This window comes from Harpia harpyja, chromosome 1, assembly GCF_026419915.1.
Source record: "Harpia harpyja isolate bHarHar1 chromosome 1, bHarHar1 primary haplotype, whole genome shotgun sequence".
In the NCBI taxonomy this organism is placed as follows: Eukaryota; Metazoa; Chordata; class Aves; order Accipitriformes; family Accipitridae; genus Harpia; species Harpia harpyja.
Genome location: NC_068940.1, coordinates 109,422,770 through 109,435,979, shown reverse-complemented (window position 1 = coordinate 109,435,979; position 13,210 = coordinate 109,422,770). Strand labels below are relative to the sequence as shown.

The 13,210-nt window shown below is 41.6% G+C and overlaps 1 protein-coding gene across 9 annotated transcripts in view; it reads right to left on the bottom strand.

Annotated features, from left to right (window-relative positions):
• Window positions 1–13,210, bottom strand: part of SMARCD3 (SWI/SNF related, matrix associated, actin dependent regulator of chromatin, subfamily d, member 3) — a 120,308-nt gene that overhangs the window by 32,316 nt on the left and 74,782 nt on the right. For 8 of the 9 annotated variants that reach the window (XM_052810047.1, XM_052810031.1, XM_052810024.1 and 5 more), the window contains one exon: window positions 6,106–6,228. The exons of the other annotated variant lie outside the window; for it this stretch is intronic. In XM_052810047.1, coding sequence (XP_052666007.1) covers window positions 6,106–6,228 — 123 coding nt within the window. The remainder of the gene's footprint in view (window positions 1–6,105; window positions 6,229–13,210) is intronic. 9 annotated transcript variants of the gene reach the window in all.

Below are 13,210 nucleotides of genomic sequence, written 5' to 3'. Positions count from 1 at the left end.
ATGGGCTGATCTAAAGAAGATTAGGTGTTTGCATTTTCCTTATCTCACAATGCAAAAAGCATAACACATAAAATTATGCCACAAGACCATAAATTCAAACCTGATCAATGGAAGTATGTCATGTATGCTATACAAAGCATAATGAAGCATAGTTAACCCATAGAACTCATTGTCACAGAACACAGATTTAGAACTTGCAGGTTTATAAGCAAGAAGAGACTTTATTGTCCAGTTCAATTTCCTGTGCAACACAGGCTCTAATCATTCATCAAATAGGGCAGCTCTTTTTAAAGGACATCCAGTGTTGACTTAAAGACTTGACAGAATGAAAAATCCATTACATCTCTGATATCTTGTTCTAGTGGTCATAAATATGCATATTAATCAGCTTCAATTGGTCTATTTTTGAACTGCCAGCTGTTGGACCAAAGCCAAAAGCTCTTTAAACAAAACAAAAAAAAACCCCAAACAAACAAAAAACCAGGGAGTGACTATATTATGTACAGATCCCAGGAATATCCAGTCATATCAATACATGAGCATTTTAAAAGATGTCAGACCTTTCTGTGTCTTAATATAAACTGATCTCTAATTACTGGAATTTAGGTGGAACTGTCACCTACAGTTGGAAGGGTTTCTGGCACCTTCCTATGAAGTATTTAGCATTGGAACACATTACCCAGAGAGGTTGTGGAGTGTCCCACCTTGGAGATGTTCAAAAGCCATCTGGACATGGTCCTGGGCAACCAGCTCTAAGTGGCCCTGCTTGAGCAGGGGGGTTGGACAAGATGACCTCCAGAGGTCCCTTCCAACTTCAACCAACCTGTGATCCTGTTACTGGTCACTATTAGTAAGGACACTGATCCACACCAGCCTCATAATTCCTGTTGCTACTGCATGTGGGAGAGGGAGGGTGATTACGCAAGATTTAACCATGTTCTCATCAAATACTTAAGCTAGTTTGTGATGGGTTGAGAATGCACATGTACTTTGCCTGTTTGTGTCAAGCCTGATGAACTTTTTGCCCAGTGGCATGATTCAGTCCTAACTAGTTAAAAGCAGTGTAGCATGGTAAGGCTGCAGGCACAGTCTCTTGACAGTGAGTAACTATCCAGACAACAAGCCAACCAGTAATGCAGTAACACTTGTTGGTGTGGTCCCATTGGCAACTCAGTCCTCTCAATAATAACATGTGTAAGAACCCCCAGATCAGTCTATAGAAGACAACCTGGGAACTCCTAGGCCCAAGTTCAGGGGTATCCAAAAGGAGGTGGACTCACCTAAAGCCCACTGACTCTGAGGTGACCCTCAAAGACTGGGTGACTGCAGATCAACATACATGTTAAGGCTGAGGACAGTAAGACAATCACAAGCCATGACCCAACTCTCCCAATGTATAACCGCATACTAATCAGACGATATACCTGTTGCCGGACTGACCTCCTCACACTAGCGAAACTGTAAGCTATTTGGCTTTTTTTTATTTTGTAAATGTTATGGTTGATGATTAAAGATGAGAAAATTCCTAATAAAATTCCCTCAATAAATTGTTTTGTTTAAATTGAAATTACCATAAATTCTGTTCTGCCTTCAACATATTTCTACTTTAAATGACTTGTGCAGACATTTCCCCTGAAGAGCTTTAAAGTATCTTATCAAAACCACTGTAGTGCTTGATGGAGTACACCAATGGGCCCTAGGGTCACTGAGCTGTCAGCAACAGTAAGTCCAGGTCACAGGTCTGTATCATGTAATGCTTTTCAGAACCCATGAAGATACAATTTCAAAAATGAAATCTCTGTTTCTGCTCCTTGATTTGGAGCAATTTTGCTTCTCTGACAATTACGACCTCTTTCTAATTTCAAGCCTAACATTTACTCAATCACCTTTTCCCCATTTGTTCTTGTGCCAGCATTGTCCTTCAGCCTAAACGTTGATACTTTTCTTCCCCTCTACCAAAAAGACAGCCACTCCCAGTTCCTCCCAAATTTTTTTGTGTTCGCATATAAAAGCCGAGTGACATGCACAAGGTGAATATTCCTTTCCCTAGATTGTTGCAGAAGCTCTTTTTTCGCATAATTGTTCTAGTTTGAACTGTTCATTTGGCCTATCAATGACACTGTATTCCAGCTTTAACAATCAGATGAGATGCCACTAGGGTCTTCTGCAGCAACACTAGACTTTTTCTGTTGTTACAGGGAATTCTAGTTACTGACCTATCATAAGGTTTTTTTCTCTCAGTCACATCATATTAAGTGTAAGATTGTTATTATCAAAATAATAAACCTCACCTTTAATGATGTTTCAAATCAGTTGGCAACTATTTTATAGCAGAAATTCCTCCAATTAATCCCAGCCAGCACCAAGACCAACATGACAACCACAGAAAAGGAAGTACACTGCCCATGTGCCGCAGACCTCAAAGTGCAGAGGGGAATCTACAACAGCTAAAAAGTGATAGAGCTGCCACTGCCCTCAATTACCTTGAATTTTCTTTAGTAATCCCCACCTCTTTCTCCAGAATATCCCCTGAAGAATGAATAAAATGCTTTGCTCAAGTTGGGATAAATGATATCTACTGCATTTGTTGACTGAAGTGAGTGCAGGTTTGATTCTAAGAGCTCAATGACAGTAGGGTTCAGAGTATGACACAAAAATCTCCACAAATTATTTATTCTTCTGTCCCTAAGAATATCCCTTGGATGCTTGAGGTTTAGAACTCATTACACAGAAAAGATGAGAGTCTCTTAGAACAACAGAACTGCAGAGGTCCGGTATGAGGTGCTGCGGACACAAGGCATACTGAGCAAAAAAAAAAAAAACAGTCTTGCCTGAGAGGGCAGAGGACCAGGCAGAAACCTTAGCATTTCAGAAAAAATGCAAAATCCCTTCTGCTGACAATCTGATAGCAATTCCTCAGTCATCTTAAAACCTGAAAGTGGGGAAAGAATCTCAATTTACAAAACAAGGGAGAGAGACATTGTGACTGTATTCAGATGCTACTACTCTTTTTTAACCTAAAAATGGAGAACCTGGGAGTAGATCATTTAGTTTGAGGAACCACAACCACACACAGGTCTGGTAAACTCCATGTCCCACACCAGTTCACTGTGAAAGAGTGACAGTCCCTGGACAACAGTTTCTGGTTTGGGTGAGACCAAACTATTGTTCATGGTGCCAGGGCTTGGAGTAGGAGCCTTGCTTGTGGGATGGGTCACTAGATGCCTTCTTTCAGCCAGGTGACCCCTGATTCAAGTCTTGGGATGAAAATCATCTCAGTCTTAAAATTACATTTATGTCCACAACTGACTAGTTATCTCAGGCTTAGTCAATGGAAAGAAACAGGCACTTTTTAGGCCACGATTTATCTATGTTCTTTTAAATATCTACTTCTGTATGAGAACTGTGCCCTGAACTCCATTGCCTACAGTGACTAAATTGCTCAACTATAAAGGGAGCCCAGAGTAACGAACTTACGTATAAATAAATACAACATAGATGTCTATACTTAGCCAAATAAATCCCACTCCCAAAGTCCACCATGGCCCTAGCTGTCCAGATTTTCAGTAATGCATTCTTCTTTAATGACATCTACTCATGTGAAGTTGAGCCATACAGTTTCTGTTTCCTTCAGGCCACGGAGCTTGCTATTTTTGTACCTCTAGCCACACTGCAGTCAAACAACCCTGTCTGCCTGACTCCCCACTAAAAAGTCCTTCCTGGAATTCTGAGCGCGTGAGTGGGTGGGTCTTCCATAAAGTCAGTGCAAGGACTCCTGCAATGAGTGGCATGCAGCAAATGCTGCTCTGCAGGCAAGGAATTCTGAGACTCTTGTGATAGATGTAGTCCAAGAACATAGGACTGACAGAAGAGGAGAGAACACACTAGTACGCAATAGGCAGAAAAAAGAGAAGGCAGGATCTAGACTGGAAAAGCTGGCAGCTGAGAGGGGCTGCTGACAGTGGTAAAGTGAGCGGGCAGGTGGTGAAGGCCGTTTCCCCCCCTTCAACCAACCTCACGACCCCAAGGCCTCCTTGCTTTCTGAGCAATCCCGCAGCTGTCATCTGTTTCAACAGTGCAACTGTTCACAGAAGATCCAAGTAGGATCAATAGGCCCAGCATATTTTATGCACTGTCCTCAATCAAAAGCGTTTGAAACATTTCCCCCTAAAATTTCTCCAGAATAATTAGTCTTCAGACAGAAAAAAACAGCCTGAGCAACACTAGACCATAAACTTGTGGTTCCCAAAGACTGCTTCTAGCTACAACTCAATTGCTGTGACCAATGAGATAACTGCAATTACAACTGAAAATTCTGAGGAGTCCTGCATATTCCCTACATATTATCACATACCTCAGACAAATTTAAATTTTTCCCAGGATTACAATCCCAGTTTGGGAACCACTGTTTTAAGGCAAATATTTCAAAATTACAAGAGCTTTGATAAGAGATGGAAATGCAGAGATAACTTTTATTGCTGTTACCAATGCTCCAACTATAGTATAATGAAAATACTTGACATCAGAACAACCCAATAGGCTTAGCTTTATTTTGACAGGTCTTGAATTTCACAGATGCTACATGCTAAGTCTAGACATGAATTTGAAAAACATCTGTTTGATCATTCTTTAGATGTTAACTAGCTGAGTAACTGATACTTAAAATGTGTTTGCTGAGCCCTGAATGGAAACAGAATTTTCTGTCTACAGTTTCTCTAGACTGTTGTGCCTCCTATAGTCTTCCCCATTACCGGCCCTGAATATCTCCATCGTACAGCTCAGAGCTGGCACCTCATGTACTGGTCAATTCCCTAGTTAAAGGGATTGCCACAGAATAAATGTCTTCCTGCAGATTTATGAATGAGAGTCTAAGTCTTCAATTACTTTTAAATATGGCCAAGTTCCTAGCTGGTTTAAAATAATGGTGTTCTACCCACATTAAGAAGCTAAGACAAATTATTCCTTTTGAAAGTCCAATCTACTATATACAACACTTTTTGACTACAAACTTGTGATTTAAACCATCCACACTTCAGTTTCCTATCTATAAAGTAGGTATGTTAATGGAACTTAATTTTTTCCATTTTTTTTCTGTTTCATACATATCAACTGGAAAAACATCAGAGGTAAAAGCCTTCCACATCTTATCAGATACCTGTACAGTGACAACTAGAATGGAATCTTGATCTTAGTTGAGCTGATACCCATTACTGTGGTACAGACAAGAATGACAGCTTTACTTCACAGTAGACATACAGCTACAAAACTCTTCATACTACAGGATTTATTACATTAATAAGTATGAGCATTCAATACAGTCACAAGAACTTAAATAAGACATGAAAAGAAATTCTTCACAATGAGAGTGGCCAAACATTGGAACAGATTGCCCAAAGAGGCTGTGAAACCTCCATCCTTAGAGATTTTTAAAACTCAACAAGGCCTTGACAACCTGGTTTTGAGCAGGAGGTTGAACTAGATGACTTTCACAGTTTCCTCCTACGTTAACTTTTCCATGATTCAGTTGAATAGACTCAGAAAACTTAGGAAAAGACCATTTCAGAAGGATAATATGAACAGTGAAGTGCTGGACTTGATCTAATAGAAATTGCAGAAAATGTCATCCATTCTTTTCTTACATGAATCATCCTTTTACAGACTATGTAAACGTGTACACTTTTGCAGGATCTTCACCAATTTTTCTGTAAGTAATTCTTCCCATTATATATTCTGTTATTCTACAACTTTAGCTTTTGACTGAATTCTAACAGGAAATGTAACACCTCTCTTCAGACATGCCTCTATTCTCTTATTTTCTTCTTTTTAATCATTCTAATACAAAGTTCCAAAACCAGTGTTTATTTATCCAGAAGCTATTATTCCCCTTATTAAAGGCTTTCAGAACCTAGAGCCAGTAATATCCACAGAATTTTCTCCACCGCTTTTCTATGCATGCTGCTTCCCAGCTGCTTATTCTTAGGAGCTTTCTCTGATCTGTTTCAAAATATCTCTGTTAACAGGACTTCTACTGGAAAGATCATTCCACCATTTAATACAAGGATTATTTTTTCCCCCTAACTCAATCTACAAATTTTCATGACATACCTTCATTGGCCTCTTCAGCGCTTCCTGAATATCCACACGCTTCCGCATAATGGTCTGGTCTAGTTTGCGTTCAAAGGCCAACAGATCCATGTAGGCCTGGGACTCAGGAACCAGCTCCCGGATCTGAGAAGGAAGCAAGGAATATCCAAGCACTGGAAGCAAGAATCTACCATGTTCCAGAGCAGTAATACTGACACCTTCCCAGCCCTTAGACTGATGTGCTCAGAAGGAGTTATCCCTAAGACAATAGTTCCCAATTAGCAGGGCAGGTCTCAGTGGCATGGCACAAGCATACAGCTGAAAAGCTGGAGCACAGAACTAAAGCTAACGAACTCTGGAAGACCCCAGCTGGACTCACAAGGCCTGAATCATGGCTGCTTCTTTTCAAGTGAGGCTTAGCTACAAGCAGCCTGGGAGCCACTCCTCTCAGCAATGCAAAGTACAGTAAATTTGTCCTGTTTAAACTAAAAAAGTTCTGGGTCCCTCTAGACTGAAAATAAAGGGTGTGTGTTCGTGTTGATTTTTTAAAAACAAGTGTTACCCACGGTAAGTAAAAACTGCCATTTAGGAAGTCAGCCTTTGTCAACGCATCTTCTTGGCTGAGGTGCAACTGATCTTCACGTCAAAGTTTCAACATGACCAGCTATGAGGTGTCAACTTACAATCTTGCTAACTTTTACTGGTACTTTAATACATTAGCTAAACTACATTAGTTCTATTAACAATCCCCCTTTTTATTTTCCCTTTTCCAGAGAAGTCTGCAGAGGAGGTGATATGAAGTAGGTTAGGAGGAAGACCTAATGATCTGAGCTTAAAAATGGGCAAGTATACCCTTACATGAAAAAGTCAGTTCTTAATTGGGAATAACTCATGCAGGCAAACCATAGAAGAAAGGAACTGTAAGTAATTATAATAAATCCACTGGACTGCCTTGTCTATTTCTACGATATTCACTCTAGCTGTCACCTATATAACTAGAATATTTAACTGTTAGAACACTTCTGTTCTACAGGAATTAAAAGCTAGTTAGCATTCCTGTTTTGCTTTAGAATCAGAAGTCTACATTTTTAATTTGGTGTAAGACACAAACACCTACAGGAGAGACACCACGCATACACCTGTTCGCTGTGTTCTGCAAGGACGCAAGAACTATTGCACGAGGTCATCCCAACAGTCGTCTATCCTAGTACTGTCTCTGACAGCATTTGAAAGTTGTTGCCCTTTAGAACCTACAACAGCCTGAAAAACAGCATTCCGGAACCTCAATAGACAGTGTGTGAAGAAGTACCTCCTTTTGCTCATTCGAACCTGCCATCTGTTAGCTTCATTTCATGCCATCTTCTTGCATTTCTGGAGCAGCAGTGGGCAGGCATTCCCTATGCACCTTCTCCATACTGCTCATACATTTTACAGTTTTTTGTCATTCCTTTCTTAATATTTTTCTTTTCCAGCCTGAAAAGGAACAATTCCTCCCTTCTGCATTTAGACTGATTGAGACTATCAAACAAATGTCTCTTTCAACCTTATTTATTTGTCTATTTGTTTTGAGATGCCAGAACACCTGTTCTATTTATAGCAGGACTGACACTTTGGAGAAGCAGAAACCATGGAGCCAAAAACTCTGTTCAGCTTTAGCTGAACCACTATATTTTTAACTGCTTGTATTCTTTCACAAAGTCTTAGTATCAGCAGAATAATAAAAGAAAATGAACATTTTCAAGAGCAAAGCATGAAGAGCAAGCATTGCCCTGGAAACATCGAGTTGCCAGATAGCTTGCAGAATAAAGACAGCTAGGCAATACTTCCTCCACACAGTGAATACAAATCTTTGGACTCAACAAAATACTTCAGTGCTTTTATCCTGTCCCACACAGAAGAAAAGATTCCTCAGTTCCTTCCACACAGAGGAAATTAACCATGCTGTACTGCAGTCAATTAAAAATTGGACCCAGAACATAGTTTCAGTCTTTTAACTCCAAGTTTCAGCAGAGTCAGTTCATGAACTCCTAGGCACATGATGAAGCAGGGAGCTGGCCTACACAGCCCTCAAGTTAAAGCATATACTACAGCTGTAATACAACCTTTCCAGCTGGTTCACAGGGTACTGGACTCAGGATCTAATGAAATTTCTAATAAGTTTGTAGAAACAGCAGTAATCTTCAATAAATATTTCTATTCCATGCTTTTACATCTCTTACCACATGGAAGTGAAAGGGTATTTCCTATTCCATTCCTATAACCAAACTGGATGTTAAACATTATAAGATGTTAAGAAAGCATAAACACTTTAAAATCAGCCAACAAAGATAATGCTGTATATAATTCCTTGAACTGCAAACGGCTGCAGGTTGGGAGAGTACTTAGGAGAACTGTACTTGCCCGTGTTTGTAATCTTCTCTAGGTATGTGTTACGGTCACAGTGAAGACGGGATACTGGGCTAGATCAAAGGTCCACTCAGGCCAGTTTTGGCTGCTCTTACAGTCTTTTGCTTTCTCACCATACTATTGGAATAATCTTTTGGAGGCACGATAATGTTCCAATTTCATACTCTTTCCCAATTTCCCTCAAGAGTGAGAGGAAAATTAAAGGGGAGCCCCAGCAGTATCATGTCACAAAGAAGAATTTTCTTTGTTTCTGGTACATTTTAGCTCAAAAAGATAAAGGTACTCTTACACTCCAGCCAGTAGTACCTAATTCATTTTTCAGTTTTCTTCATAGGTAACTGAACCCCAGTTATTTGGTGTTTATGTGATAAGGATCGGTGCAGCCTGCCTAATTCCTCCTTCTTGCATGCTTTGCCCTAAATGAAAAGTTCATAGCTCCATGCAATTCTCCTCTCTTCTTCTACAAAAGTTCTAACTACAAATGTGTAAAGAGTATTACAAGACCTCAGTTCTCCATTCTGGCCTTTATTTATTTCAAGAAACTACAAAAAGCACTTAGCAGCAGCATCTCACCATCTGAGGTTTTGAAGCATGTATGTTAAACTTTATCTTAGAATTATATGGATAACTAGAATGGATTATTATTAACATTAGTAAGATAGTGTCTTTCTAGAGGCTGGGGTTATCTTTTTCCTATTGTGAAAATTCAAATGTTTCAAATTTAAAAAAATTAATAAGAACAGATTATTATTAAGTTATGCGCTTTTATCCTTGATTTCCACAGATTTTTTTTTATTGATGGTGACAAAAGAATGGAAAAATTATAAGAGTAGGGGCTGGGAGGACAATGTGCAGGGAATAGCGTGATAGGAGAGGCTCTCAATTTCCTTGTAAAAGCAGCACACGGTGGGGGCCCCACCACACATGCCTGTAAACAAATGTGCAAGGCTTGTGAAACAGAATCAGAAACCAGTGAACAGCTGCAACACTACAATCTCTGGGATATGAAAAATATCATGGGATAGCTGCTATGACTGGCACAGTACAACAGCTTGGAAGGCAATGACAACACGCTGCACACTAGGGAAGGCTTCATCCAAATGCTAAGAATTGCACTGGAACAGATGATACTGCAAGGGGCATGTGTGCTACAGACAATCTGCCTGATCAAGAAGGAGACAAAGCCTTTCTTCGACATCTGGAGGAAGCACCATGGTTGCAGGCCCTCATACTCATGGGAGAACTGTAACCAGCCTGACATCCGCTTTGAGGGCAGGAGCACTGGGCACGAGCACTACAGGAGACTCCTGGGTCGGATTAACGACCATTTCTTGACACAGGTGATCAACAAGCCAACAAGGGGAGGTGCTCTGTTGGACCTGTTACTCACAAAGAACGAAGAGCTGGTTGGGGATGTGAAGGTTAAGGGCAGCCCTGGCTGCAGCAACCATGAGATGGCAGAGTTTGCAATCCCGAGAGAAGCGAGCAAGACCTGGACTTCAGGAGAGCAGGTTTTGGCTTGTTCAGGGATCTGCCCAGAAGGATTTTATGAGACAGTGGGGATCCCTGGAGGACAAAGGGGCTCAGGGAAGCTGGCTGAACTTCAAGGACAGCCTCTTCAAAGCAAAGGGGAATGATCAGACCGATGTGCAGAAAGTTGAGCAGGCCTGGCAGGAGGCCAGCAGGGTTAAGCAGGGAATTCCTGCCTGGCCTCAGATGCAAAGAGGGAGTGCACGGAGGTGTAAGCAGGGATGGTCTACCCAGCAGGAACAGCACAATGGTGCCCGAGCATGCAGGCATGAAATTGGGGAAGTCAAAGCTCAGCTGGAACTGAACCTAGCAATGGACGTGATGGGCAACAAGAAAGCCTTCTGCAAAGCGTATCAGCAGCAGAAGGAAGACTAAGGAAAACCCGGGTCTGGGTCTGGTTCTGCCGCTCATGTCAAAAGCCATGGAGAAGGCCGTGGCACTCAAGTGTTGTCTTTGCCTCCGTTACTCCTGGTAAGTCCTGTCCTCAGGCCTCCCAGGTCCCTGAGCCTACGTCAGAGTCAGGGGAGCATGGCTGCTCAGAGGGACCTTGACAGGCTGCAGGAACAGGACGGCAGCTCAGCATCAACAAAGGCAAAGACCAAGTTCTACTCCTGGGATAGAACGATACCATGCAGTGGCACGGGTGGGCATCAACTGGGTAGAAAGCAGTTTTGCAGGAGAGGAGCTGGGGGTCCTCATGGACAACAAGTGGAGAATGAGTCTGTGAGGTAAGCCAGCCGGGACAAAAGTCAACTGCAAAATGGTCTGTATTAGCGTAAGCGTTGCCATCAAGTCAAGGAAAGAGGCTATTCCTTGCTATGCCACGCTTGTGAAACTGCGTCTGGACTTCTGGGCACAGGACCACAAAGACGTGACATCCTGGAGTGAGGCCTGCAGAGGACCGCCAGGATGTCTGGGGGCTGGAGCGCATGCCTGCCAAGAGAAGCTGCAAGAGCTGGGTTTGTCCAGCCTTGAGAAGAGAAGGGGAAAGGGAGATCCTGTTGGTGAGTGCAACTGCCATATGGGGTGGTGAAGAGAAGACAGAGCCAGCCTCCTCTTGGAGGTGCACAACAACAAGATGAGAGGCAACAAACTCACTGCAACGTGGGCAGTTGACTCAGTATAAGGAACATTTTTAAAAAAAAAAAACAACCAAAACATGATGGTTACCAAAACGTTGGAACAGGCTGCCAAAAGATGCTGTGGGATGTCCATCCTTGGCTGGAGGTAGTCAGAACCCGACTGGACAAGGTCCTGAGCAACCTGCTGTAATTTGAACCTGTTTTGTGCAACGGTTGGTCTGCATGACTTCCAAAGGTCCTTCTGATCCAAATTATTTTGTGATTACTGAGGCTTAAACAGCCGTCTACCCAAATCATGGTTTTGCCAGATATTCAGTGAATCCTTTGTGTGTTTGAGGACTAAGAGGTCACTTTCAGCCTGTATGTTACAGAGACTAAATTACAGTTAATTTTTATTTTGGTTCTGCAGCTGCAAATACATGTTGTATGTACTGCACGTGTTGCAAGTAAAACGTACAAGCAATATATTTAAATTATGAGCACATATGCAAACAAGGCTTGCAACTCCTTAGGAGGGTTACAAAGGAATCAGCAGAATGCTAGTCTATCTAATATCCTCTAAGTATATTTAAGGATATCTCCAAATCAAAAACTGTGGAGGACATTAACACTGACCAAAAGTAAAGGAGAACAGAGCAGCCATACAGCAACAGGGACTCTCCATAAAGCTGGGCTACTCAAGCAAACTTTTTTTATACAGCCAGATGGAGCCCAGTAATGACATTCACCCTTCCAGAACACTGGCTAACTAACCTTAACACCTCTGAAAACAAGAAATTAGGATCTACAGTTCATCTTTGTCCTTCCCTTACTTCAGACCTGGCACTAGCCACCAGGAAGGGCTAATCTGTCATTACCAAACAAACAAACAAACAAGTCATGGATAATCCAATCCACCTTTTGAAATCCTCAGTTCAAAACAGGTTAACGGCAGTACTGTAACAGATGAAGTATCTAAGGCTATGGGAGAGGTAAGGTTCAGAGACAGAGAAATCTTTTGCTTGGCCAATAGCATGGCTGGAGAAGAACAATTCTGGAAGAGGCGGCCTTCCTTCACATTTGAGGCTACCATTTCATACCTGAGAGTAGCAGATTCCGCTCAAAACACTGATCAAGATCAGCTGCAGGTTTCTGTCAAAACGGCTAGAGTACCTCATGTAGAAAGTACACTGACTTTAAGCCAACTGCAAGGTGCGGGGTGGTACAAAGTCAAACTAGTAAAACTTGGTAACATTTGAATTGTCACAGGGAGTTAATGCTAGATCTGATATATGCCCATTACATTTCTGCTTCTGTATTTGCAGCTGAAAGCAACATTTATCTTACCATTGGACAATGGTGTGAAATAGAAGTGTCAATCTTCAGAACAAGTACATACAGGAAACAACTGCTCTGAGTGTACGATAACCTAGTTCGCTACTAGATGATTTGAGAAAAGGATGGTCACCGTCACCATCTATGAAACAGAAGCAATATTACTATGGAGAGAGGTGACTGGTTGTTGTTCTGGCAAAACAGAAACCTTGAGGAACACTGCTAGTAGGAGACAGAAACAGGAGTACCGTAATGCCTGTGCCTCTGCTAAATTCAATACAAAAGTAATAGGTTGAAGTTGACAGGCCTATACTCTACAGGACATGTACCAGCTCCTCCTGGTCTTGACAAATACTATATTAGAAAGTACAAGAGAGGCAGAACTAAGAACAAACTGTTGCTTGTGCTCTGTCAACTTCATCTGCTTCAAGCATGTCTGAATCACTGCTTTCCAAGACAGACTCTCGTACTGCCAGATTCCTCGGTTAGAAATGTACTGCGCTCATCTGCAGAAAAACTAATTTTGCTGTGTCATGACCACTGTATTGGGCAACTCAGATAACACTTTGGAGCAATAACTGTCCTTCTCCCCGTGTTTATTTACTGCTCCATTAATCTTACCCATAAATTTTACCATCAGATTTCACATATTACGCATGACACTGGAAAAAAAAAAAAAGCTACACTGCGCTGGGCCGAGAACTGATCTTTCTGGTCCCACTAGAAATGACCCACTCACTGCTATGTCTCCAAATTGACAGTGAGGGACTGTTTCATTTAAGGTAACCAATAAA